Here is a 12418-nt window from a genome sequence, read left to right on the forward strand (position 1 = left end):
GGACAAAGTTTCCAAATTTGACAGCAAACACTCAACATTACAAATGGCTTTAGTGGAAATTCTTCAAGTGAATGTAGAGACATTGGGGTGTTAAATCAGGCATAAATTGCACCTGGATACTGTAGATTTGTACCTAAGACCTGCTGCTATAATCATAAAGACCTGTGGTCATCGCAAGATTCGATCACTGAACATCCTTTCAACACCATAAATACTGATTGCATTTACTCTTACCTTTCTGATTCTAGCTCCTCTGAAGTTTTCTTTAAGCTCTTTCTTGCTGCTTTTCTTGCCACTTGCTTGCTCATTAGGGATCTAAATCTACATACAGGTTTCTGTAAAACTGCTTCTTTCTGGAAAAAAAAACAAAACTCTATTGTTAAAAACTCTATGGAAATAAAATTGTATTTAATAGATGAGGTCTGACAGGGTAAAATGGCATGTTATGCATACTACTCATACTAAATCTCACCCCATAGCAATATGCAGTATTTACTATATAAACATGCATACTAAAGGTAGCCTGATGACATACTGATGACATATTGAAACTTTCTCTCAACCTTTCAAAAAAAAAAAAGAATAATAATCTTAGATACACACATAGAACAGTTGACCCATAGAAGGAGGTATTGCATGTTTTACAATGCTAGATGCAGTACAACTGATCTGAGACATTTTAATTTTCCCCTTTTATTCACAGTGGTTAGGTTTTACTTTGGGATAACGGGTGCTGATCCTGGATCAGAATAAAACAAGCAAGCATTCTACTGTGTTTATGTTACACTCTCTCACTCCCACCACACCCGCACTGTACATACACTCACTTCAGAAATTACACAGCCACAGCAAATATCTTCTGCCATGCTTCACCCTTGAAAGCTTTGTCACATGACATAAAGCAACATGCTTGTTGTGTCTGGTTTGGGTATGTTTGGGGAAATTGGGAACATTTAACACCATAACACCGCTTTCTTTCCCACAGTGCTGCACCAACCTCAGATATGCTTTGTGTCTGCCACAGGTGCTAGACACTATATTTTATTTTTATTATAAGAAACAAATCAATTTTATTTTGGCTGAATTGATTGTGATGTACACTACACTGCAATGACAAATCGGTTTTCAGCGTGCAGCAATATTAATCCTCATGCTAGTAGGCTTTGAGTTTCTTTTGATGTTATAATGATTGTAGACTGAAACACATTAAGTGCAATAAGGAGTAGGTAACCTCTTCCTCATAAACAAAGTTTTAGAGGTTGCACAAAATTAAGATCTATCCCTCCTCTGACTCCTTGCCTGTGAAAACATGTAAGAAAGTCAGTCTCTGCCATGCCTTAATACTTTATACTATGCTATCAGCACTGAATGAATATGCAGCAAGATAAAATGTGATCTTTGAACCTGAGAAAGAGCCCAGCCCAAGCCAAGCACAAGACTTTCTCAGTATATGCATGCAGGAAGGAGACTATTTGATGTGTGCAGTTTTTTAGATCAATACAGTTTCTCACATAATTGGCCTTTGGAGTAGATGTTGAAACTCAGAGGTTTGGCACTTAAATAATTTACTTTTGATTTCTTAATTCTGGAAGTGGATATCGGAACTTCTTCGAGATTGCAGGTAGGATGAGCTATCTCTGGTTCGTGCTGCTCTGCAGTTTGGCTGGCTCAACACTCTGTCTCATGGACCAAGCATCACGACCCATTCAGGTACAACTGGAGAACAACCCAGAACATCCAAGGCTTCATTCTAGAAAATATTGTGATCCTACATACAACAACCACACTGGAGGGGATATACAGGTAAGGAGCTGCATGAAACGTTATTAACTGAATGTAGGCAGGTAGGCAGGTGTGAAAATGTCTGGATAACTGTAGCTCAAGAGTAGTTCACATTATAAAATGTATAGGATTACAAATCTGTGAACAAAAGAAAGAAAGACAAATTTTGGCAGCAGGGCAGCAGCTACAACATATGAAACTGGATTCATTTGGGGTGATAATGCTCCATGTACACCTCTGTTGATGTCAGTGTTATTCAGTATAACTGAACCAACCATTTCTGGTGTTTCCAAACTGAGACTATCTTTAACCATTCAATTTATTGGCCTATAATTCATTCATAGGTTATTCATTATTAATTATTCAGCAGTTGCTACTAATTATTGAGTAGTTACAGTGAAATAAATTGGAAAAGTATGTAACTACAGGAGGAAGGAATGTAAATCTGGACCTGCTGATAAATCCTGTAATTAAGCATGTTGATCCCGATAGAGGTTGAGCTCAATATTTGATATAGTTTAAGGTTTAATCCCTGCATGCAGGGCTCTAAATACTTTTTTAAAAACTTAGCTTTCCTAAATAATTAAGGGTTCAAGCGATTAGCTCTGAAACCATATTGTAATTGTAAGGATTTTTTTATAATTTAAAAAATATATATTTTTTATTATTATTCTACCCTAAAACTGATCATGCAGACCAAACCGTAAGGCTTAGAGAGCTGAAACTTTGAGGGAAGGCAGTACCCCAGAGTACTATAGCGTTGCAAAGTTTCGGCCTGATCGACCAGATGGTGGTGCTATAGTGAGCATGTTTAGAAAAATTGCCATAACTTTTGAGCCGTTTGTCACAGACTCAAGTGCCTTATATCTATGGAATCTTTGGGACCAGACGAAAAAGAAATATATCATTTCCGATTTCATTTCTCCCTATAAAAAATTTCCGCCATCTTGGATTTTTTATAAAACCCACTTTTACGAACTAGTCGGGACCAAACCAGTGCAAAACGATTCTATGGAGTATCTATATCAAAAGTTATCAAAAATAAGTTTGAACTTTCGACTTGAGGTAGCTACGGTATGCGAAAACAAAGGAAGTAGGCGTGGCCACTTTTACCTAAATGACTATAACTCTTGAATGAAATTAGATATCTTCACCAAATTTGGGAAGCTTATTTGTGAGGACATTCTGTGGTCACTTAGAAAAGTTGGCGCAGTTTTGCCACATGGTGGCGCTATAATACCGAAAAACATTAAATTTACTGTAACTATGGAACCATTGATCCATTGAACCATTGAAAATTTGCTTACAATATCTTTGTCTCAGTTGCCATCATTGTTTATGAGCATGTATGTTGAAAAACATGGCTGCCATGGGCCAATCAAATTTCAGTAGTTATTAGACAAGGTTACCAATGGCCGATCGGAACGAAACAACACCTGTTTGACTCTTGGTCTAAGAGGTTTATGAAAAGTTTTTTTTAATCGGCCACTAGGTGGTGCTATCATGATTTTTGTCATTTTAACACAGTGTTTTGAACAAATACAACTAATACATATCAAATGATAGGTCTTCTCATTCTAAATATATTTGCCTCAAAGAACCATTGGTGTCTGACAAACTGTTCGGTAAATGCTTTAGATAATGTTAAAAACCTACTTTTGCCAACTAGTCATAGGTTTTTGCTCAAGTGAAATAAAACTATTGCAGGACAATACTATGGATGTCTTAGATCAATAGTTATAAAAAAAATTACTTTTGATTTACCCTTGCAAGGGCACATCAAAAGGTTTGAAGTGGGTGTGGCCACTTTTACTTAAATGGCTGTAACTCTTGAACTGAATGAGATATTTTCACCAAATTTGGGGTACATATGTATGGGTTCAATCTGAGGACAGAAATAAAAACATTACTGAGTGTGACCAGTTGGTGGCACTATAGCAAAATGTGGATCCATTGGTCCAACAGACTTGATAAATAAATCTTGCAAGAATTGTCCTTGTCCAAGGTCCAATCAGCATATACGAGCACAGTTGTGAATCTTGAAAAACATGGCCACAATTCTCTTAATGAAGGCCAATATTTCTTAAAATTATATTTGGGTTTTTTTTTATTTTATTTAGCTGCTTATAGGATTTCACAATATTAAGTAATATCTTTTAACGTCTTTAAGGGCCCTAAATGGCTTGAACCCCGATTATTGCTGCTTGCAGCTATATATTTTTTTTAAGTTGCACATGAACATCCCTTCAAGTTGTAAATATAAGCGTACATGCTTTCTAGATCATTAATGGGAATGTGGCTTTTCCTAGACAGTTAGCTAGCATGAGCTAACCTGACAAAAGTTATCCATAAATGTTTATTATCTTCACTGATAATGCCAACAGGCTAACATAAACTACAATGACTGCATTTATAAAGGATTTAAGTAATATTCAGGTATGTTAATAAAATCCTAATTTTGCACCATTTTCTGTAATCTCTAAAGGACTGTGGCCCTGGACAGTACAGGGCAAGATGGGGACAATACAGAGGGCAGTGTGTCCCCTGTAATTGCAATGGCCTCTCCCATGAGTGTGACCAAGACACAGGGAAATGCTTGGTAAGAGCCTTCATCTTCTTTTAAGTACCGTTCCCACTTTCAGTCCTATTATTCAGCTGTAGACAGGATGCAGCCAAGAATGCAGGTAACTTTTCTGATAGTCTTTTTCTGACAGTCTGACAGATTTAATGAAGTGGAACTGTTATTGTGGAAAGCAAGACCACTACCATATGACCTTTTATATGTCACATTATTTTTAGGTTTTTCTTTTTAAATAAGAGTTGATTTAAGAGCATGGATACTACAATGTAATGTGAATTTTAGGTAATGGACAATGACATTGACAGAACAATTTTTGTAAATATTGCAATTTCCGATATGTTTTGCAAATAGGAATCTGAATTATCTGTAATCAGGTGTCCACAACACATTACTGGTCTAGTGCTATTTCTGCTGATTCTGTGATTCCCAACCTATATATTGCGCAGCTGTGTTTCCTCTTCTGATTGTGTAGAATTGCCAGTTAAACACAGTTGGGGATCACTGTGAGCGCTGTGCCGAGGGACACTATGGCAGCGCTATTCTCAGGACCTGCCGACTGTGTCCATGTCCCTTCTCACATCTGTCTCACAGGTAGGTTCATACGACAAAAAGCACACAAGCACACACACACACACACACACACGCACACACACACACACACACACACACACACACACACATTTCCCTAATGTACACACAGCACAGCTAACTGTTAATGATTAACACATCACAATCACAGAGATGGGTAAAAGAAAACAGTTCAAAACATGTTTGTTTCTACAGTTTTGCCATTGGTTGTCTGCATGTTGAAGGTCACGTTGAATGCCTCTGCAAGGCTGGTTATTCTGGAACCCGCTGTGAAAGGTGTGTGTAGATCTAAACATTTATCCAGAGAAAACTTGACACCTAAAATTTGATGTCCTGTATATGAACACAACAATAAATGTTTATGTCTTAAACAAGACTATTTACTCTAGACAAACTCTAGACTTCCCAATAACGTCTGGCAAAGACATCTTTTAAATATCTTCATGCTCACTGAATCATTCCTCCTTCCGTAGGTGTGCCATTGGTTATTATGGTGACTCGCTAGCAGATGGAGGGAGTTGTCAGCTCTGTGACTGTCATCATGGATACATCTGTGACCCCGTTACAGGCAGTAGGCAACACTGAGCTCCTCAATGTGTTTGATATTATGCTGAGAATGAGCCTTTTTAAGTTCAGCTGCATTACTGTTTTGTGACTGTAAACTTGATGTGTTTCTGTAGAATGTGAATCTCCAGATAAGCCAAATACTGATGATGACTGCCAAGGTATGTGTTCATTCTTTGTCACGCATATGGACATTGTGGAATTCAGTCAAGCACTTGAGTACCAGAGGGTCACAGTCCAGACTTAAGACACAGTGTTTTACTTTGTAATAAGAAATTGCTTTTAATGCATCCACATTACCCTTGCCATTTTCCTAGTTTGTTTCCCTGCTATCATTTTAAGTGCCACTCAATTACTTTGTCAACTAAATCCAATTTAATGACTGTTGTAATGACCAAGTATCTGGTCAAAAATAATGGGTACTTTAAAAGCAGAACTTACTTATCAGGCATTGTGAAATTTGACAACTTAATCTGTTAATACAGGTAAATGGAAGCACGAGGGTGGACAAATCAGTAGCAGATTTCGTGCACAGGCAGTAATTTAATTTTTTTTTATTTTTAGTTTTGTAATTGCCTGGCAAACAAGAAGGTTATGCATGCAGAAAAATAAATAACAATACTCTTTATTACGTTTTCATTTGGTAAGTATGTTTAGATCTAATGCAATGGATGCTGTAATTATAATCAAAAGACATGATTCATTCCGAATCCCACTGCCTACAGAACTACACACACCGTCCACAGGCGGTTTTACTAGCTGGATTAATGAATTTATACAGATAACAGATGATCTTTTCAGAATCAGTAACATGCATTGTGCAGTGCAAAGTCGTCATATAACTATATAGATATATATATATATATATATATATATATATATATATATATATATATATATATATATACTCATACATATCCTGCTATAAGTAGCAACCATCTTGCTGTTAAGCATTTTAAAAAAACAAAGCACTGACAAATGTGTTCAGAGATCCACCTGACACATGCAAATGCATACTCCACCCCAGTGCACCAACAGCCATTCATGTGAACTCATGCACTTCTAGCTGTGAGGGGAAGTCAACAATGGCGTGTTGCAAACAGTACTGGGATACAGAGCAAGACTCGCTCAGTGTGGCTTTGGTTTTACAGTCTCTCTCAAAGCGAAAACATTCTAAACTATTGTTAGTAGCTACAAGAAAGAATTTCAAACCTCCACTACAGAAAGTAAAAATGCAAACTGTAATGGTTCAGTAGAGATTTAAATTTCCCTTTAGCAGATGGAGCATGTAGAATGAGTGCATTTTCACTCAAGTCTTAAAACTGAATCACATTGGATCATTATGGATTGAAATCAGGCCTGGCTACAATATCCTCTTTCAGTGTTTTCAATGTTTGCTTTTTACAGAGTGTGATAGTTGCTTTCAGACGTTAATGGATGCTTTAGAGGCTATGGATGATGAGCTCTCCATCCTCAAGGACCAACTCAAGTTTCAGAGAAACATCTCCATAAGTCTTACTGCTCTGAGAAAACTAGAAGATGACATTATTGCTACAAAGGTAGCTAAAATCTCAGCATTATACAATTTCATAGATTTGATTATTTCCCAGTACAGAAATGATCTGATGTCAAATCTCACATTCAGCAAGTTTATGTTTCATAATTTCAGGAACTAGTAAAGAATTACAGAGTATCTGTTCAAGTGCTAAAGCAGAAGGTGAACGAACTTGAGACAGACATGGGTGGTGTCAGAAAATACAAGCTGAAGCTTAAGATTAAGGTATATGTACTGCAATATTTGGACTTTTGGACTCTATAGTAACAGGAATTCAATGGTTGAATCTGTTTATTTAAAAAAAAAAAAGGGTTAGATAATCAGCAGACATAATCAGAGGCAAATCTATAGTTACTGTTTAATTAGACAAACCTGTCAAAACTACAAAAGCCCAAAATTACGGAATAGGCACTTGGGCTAGAAACTGGGAAACCAGAAACTATGACAGACAAAATCCCTTGGAATACAGATTCAGTAGAAGCAAATGTGTATATTCATAGGACAACACGACAGCAACCTAAATTATTATATAAACAAATATAAGGGTGATGTAGAGGTTCTTTGGATAGTTAAAGGTTCGTATCTTCCTAAAAGGTTCCTTTTTGAAAGAGAAACCTTCTCTTGTTTTATATAGAAGCTTAAAAGGTTCCAATAGAGGAACAAACTAAAGACCACTATAAGGTTCCAGATTCAACCTTTTTCCCCTTTTATATGTATATTTATGTATATTGAATATACAGTATGTAATGAGTAAACCAGGACAGGGTGTGCTGTTATTACAAAATAAACAGCACATGCTGATGAGTTTATTTTCTCTTATACCATGGCAATTTGACTACAACAACAACAACAACAACAACAACAATAATAATAATAATAATAATAATAATAATAATAATAATAATAATTTTTACTTATGGACATGAACATGTTTAATGTTGTGGACCATCCACAAAACAAGTTAGTCCCTGCTATCACTTATGTTATAACATCTAGAAACATTTGTTCCCTCACCAGTCTGTTTTTTCTATGTCTTAAAAATAAATACAACAATAAAATACAGCTTATCTGTGTATTCTTTAAAATGATTATATTTAGAATCCTTAATGGTATAAGTTGCTCCAATGGGGAAACCCATAAAGGTTCTATGTATTCCCTAGTTCCAAGTAGAACCCCATTGGGAAGCTAAGAACCTTTAAGAATAACTAGATAGCTCTTTGCTATCTACATTATCTGTCATGGGCTCGGGATTAGACAAAACAAACAAACAAACAAAACAAAACAGAACTGTTTCTCTAATTATGTAGTCAAATATATTATACTAATATAAATACAAACAGATATGTTTACTTTTACTTAATATGGATTGATATGAAACCTTATATGTTAATAGTGGTTTACATTTAACGTGTTTAATGGAATGTTAAAATTTTGTTCATCAGGCAGATCAAACATCTTTAACCATTAAGGACTTATTAAAGGATTTGAACAAAACACACCAAAAGGGACAAAACCTGCTCACTAATACTGACAAACTTTTGAAAAGAATACAAGGCAAGTCAGAAGATTCAATTATTTGACTTTTACCTTCAGATAGATTTAGATGTGGTACAGTGGTATATTTTTGAGAAGACTGAATGTTACTGTTTCTAATTCTTGATAAAATCCAATGTAAATATCTGTTTTTCAAACTCATGCCTTGCAGTAGTAAATCGAGTAGTACATTGTAATTGTAATGAAGTGTTCCTTACATACATCCCTTAAACAAGTCATGTTTATGACTGATCTGGTGCTTGTTTAGAATTCCTGGAACAACTGAGGATTTCAAATGGTATCGACTCCACTCTGTCCAGCAAGGAGCTGGCTGGCATGCTGGAGGAGGTGCAACAGATGGTGGAGCATATGCAAAAGCAAAATTGTATGATGCAGAGGAGGTTGGCTGAGAATGAGCTCTCGGAAGCACAAAAACGTGAGTTTTAGTCAGTTGTGTTCTCTTGATATACCTGTGGATGGCTGGTGTTCAGGTGAATTTTGAAGTTGAGAGGTTTTGCCCTTGTTTTAGGGCACTGTTATTAGAAATTATTAGACACATACTTCTTTTGTTAAGATTGAAATATTCCCCTACCAAATTTAATCTCTTCCTGCCATCTACAATTGTTCATACTAAACTCAGAATTTATTTCACATCTGTTTCTAAGAAAAAAAAAAAAATAACCCTTTTTTTTCTGTCCCATTGGACCATGCCATCCCTTTAGAATTTATAGAAATACAGTTGTAACTTGTTTTAAAATATCTAAAATATTACCTTTTTTTTAATGGCAAGTTGAAATAGAAATACAAGATAGTATGGGAACAAATAGAACATAAAGTAACGGTAAGATACTGGTTCACATTTACAAACATTTTACTTTCCCCTAAATACTCCAGGCAGATAATAACAGATTAATTCCAGATTAACAGATTAAACATCAAATTGAATTCCATTTATTTGCTATAAAATGAGATCTTGGTGGCCATGGACAAAAAATGTTTATAGAGTGAGCATGGGGTAGCGTGATTCCTGCCAGACCTCTGTTAGCACTTCCCATTTTTGACCACTAGGTGTAAAAATAACTAAATGGGGAAGTGAGCATGCTGCCCCATGACTGTGCATCATCTAGAAAGGTGAGCAAATCAGTGGGATGTTGGCTTATATCTGCCAAATAGCAATACTCTTTTCAATCATTGGTTACTCAAAAGAGATAATTAGTCTTTCAAAGGAATTTGAAATGTATGGAGTTGTGAATGAAGATTAGCATTTGTTATATGTATATGGTGATGTTCTATATCACCTACCCCTATATGTACAAGCCACCACTACAATACACTCTACAACCAACCATTTTTCAAGTGAATGTGTCTTTTCCACAGTCTTAGACTACATCATGAACAATCTGACTAATCATCTGGAAAGTACCCAAGCTAATGTTGAACGAATAGCTCAAGACCTAATGTCCTGGAACACTGGGCTTAAAGAGCTAGAGGAAGCACTGAAACAGGCAGAAAAAGCTGTAAACAAAACAATTCTCATGAATGTTTGTAATGAAGACGTTCTGTCTGATATTATGGTACTTATATTTGTTTTCCATAAGGTTTTAAATAATGACAATCACATACACTTGTTCAGTAAGCTGCAGTTCACTGTATCGTGTACTCAGAATCATCGGATGATGTTTGAGAACAAGCAGGATGACATCTTGTCTGATCTGTCAATGATTAGAGGAATACTGAGCGACACAGAGGATCTTCAGAACATGATGAACAATCTAAAAAATGTAAGACACTGGGATTGTAATGTGTCATAGGATATACAGTATGTCAGTTTATATAACACATATACATTAGTGTAAAATAGATCACAATAACATAGTTTGGATTTCTGTGGAACATGAACTTAGCTGGTATTCATTTAGCATGAGTTATTTGACAGAGTTTAATGTTTTATATTTTTCTTTTTTAGGACTATGCAAATCTTGCAGCTGAAGTGGATGGGGCAAATTCACAGTTGAACCAGAGACTTGATGAGCTTTCTAAAGCCACAGCCATGGACATTATTGTCAGAAAGGCAGAGGAGCATGCACAGGAGCTCATGGATCTTGCAATGCATTTTCAAATGTAAGTTGACTTGTGTGAGTCTTGTGTGTTTTATACAGTATGTGTTGTTACAGAAACGTTAGTATTAACCACACATTTTGTTATAGGTCTCTTCTAAATTTCACCAACACTTCAACTATTCATAAAGCAATAGATATGATCAATGCTTTTGGAGACATTATTAACACTATCAAAGAAGCTGAGGCAGCAGCTAATATAGCCAACAAAGCTGCAGATCATGCCTTAGCGGTGAGTGCTGCTGTGCAAAACAATTTCTATCAGTATAATTCATTTGTTTATAATGTGGCAAAACCTTTTATTTGATTGTATTCACTCTTTGGATAGGATGTGAAAGCACAAGACCTAACAAAAAAGGCAGAAGAACAAAAGAATTCTGCAAACAGCCTAGATGACAAAGCTAAGGAAGCAGAAAATAATCTGAAAGGTCTTCTTGTTTAATTTGCCATTGATGACCTTTATGGGTGTATAATACTAATTATGAACATAATAATTTTTATACCACAGCACTGGTGAATTCTTAAAATCACTTGGTCAGAAGGTGTTCATTAATTTTCTATAACAGAGGCAAATTATTTACATTAAATACACTCATTCTTATACTTTATCTTTTCTATGGTAACAACTTAAATAGAGACTTGTATGGGTGATATTCCACATAAACAGATTTCAAAAATGTGTTTACATAGCATTTATAATGTAAAATAAATATGATATAGATGCTGTATAGCAGAAATTAATAAACTTTAATGTATAACTATAAGCTGATAAAAAGTACAATGTGTCGTTCTAAATAAAAAATTGTAATTGTGAATTGCACTAGTATAAGCAGAGTAAAACTCTTGAGGGTGAGTTGTTTTTGGAACATTATCAGCTTAGGTATTGATTATTTTCCTAACACAGCATATACCATCATGTTTTTTTACTTTCATATTAACTGCAATATTCAAACCTCAGTTTAGCATTCTCTTCTCTGCTAACTCATCAGAACGAAACGTTATACATTAGTCTATGTTTTTAAAATCTCTATCTTTTGTTTTCCATATTGGCCTTCAGTGGCTGCTGAAAAGTATGATACCATTAAAGAGCACCTGGACAAGGCAAAGGGCAAAAAAATGGATATGCAAAAAGATATCCAAACTCTCAAGGATGATCTAAACATAATCAACCGAGGTAAGATATCTGTCCATAAGAAAAACTTTTATTTCAATTGAACTATTTGCCTACATCAAAACATATGCTGTTGGTTTAACAAGATTTTGAATTCACTTTTTGATTCAGATCATATTGGTGCCCTTCTGAAACAAGCTAAGGATGCTGTCCAGGCTGCCAACAAAACAGTCAACAATGATACAGCACGTTTAAGCTCCATTAGTAAGGAGCTGGACAAGATCAAAATACCCAGCGGTGACTCAAACGTGGACAACATACTCAACAGCATCAACAAAACATGTGAGACTCTTCAGATATTCCAAAAATTTACGGATATGCAATATATACAAAAATTGCTTCCTGTAATATTATTATAAAATTATTAAGGGGTGTGCACCTAATTATACTGTCTAGGACAAAGATGCATATTCAGAACATTATTAGTTCCTTGACGATGTACTGACTTTGCTTTATTGGCATCATACTTGTTTTATAGTTCCTAATAATTAAGTGATTTGGTCAAAATAAGAATTCTACAGTGATGA

The 12418-nt window shown here is 35.4% G+C and overlaps 2 protein-coding genes across 2 annotated transcripts; both read left to right on the forward strand.

The window, feature by feature from the left end:
• Positions 1 to 1626: 1626 nt before the first annotated feature.
• LOC128613936 (laminin subunit alpha-3-like) lies at positions 1627 to 9258 on the forward strand. Its single transcript, XM_053635128.1, has 9 exons — positions 1627 to 1803; positions 4268 to 4381; positions 4836 to 4954; positions 5147 to 5227; positions 5425 to 5522; positions 5632 to 5676; positions 6923 to 7074; positions 7185 to 7295; positions 8513 to 9258. Exons 1-9 carry the CDS (start codon positions 1627 to 1629, stop codon positions 8648 to 8650), a joined length of 1035 nt encoding a protein of 344 aa, XP_053491103.1. The 3' UTR covers positions 8651 to 9258.
• Positions 8674 to 12250, forward strand: LOC128613937 (laminin subunit alpha-3-like). Its single transcript, XM_053635130.1, has 9 exons — positions 8674 to 8686; positions 8872 to 9039; positions 9981 to 10120; positions 10268 to 10384; positions 10570 to 10724; positions 10811 to 10952; positions 11049 to 11148; positions 11778 to 11894; positions 12003 to 12250. The coding sequence occupies exons 1-9, from the start codon at positions 8674 to 8676 to the stop codon at positions 12248 to 12250; spliced, it is 1200 nt and encodes a 399-aa protein (XP_053491105.1).
• Positions 12251 to 12418: the final 168 nt, after the last annotated feature.

This window comes from Ictalurus furcatus, chromosome 10, assembly GCF_023375685.1.
Source record: "Ictalurus furcatus strain D&B chromosome 10, Billie_1.0, whole genome shotgun sequence".
NCBI lineage: Eukaryota > Metazoa > Chordata > Actinopteri > Siluriformes > Ictaluridae > Ictalurus > Ictalurus furcatus.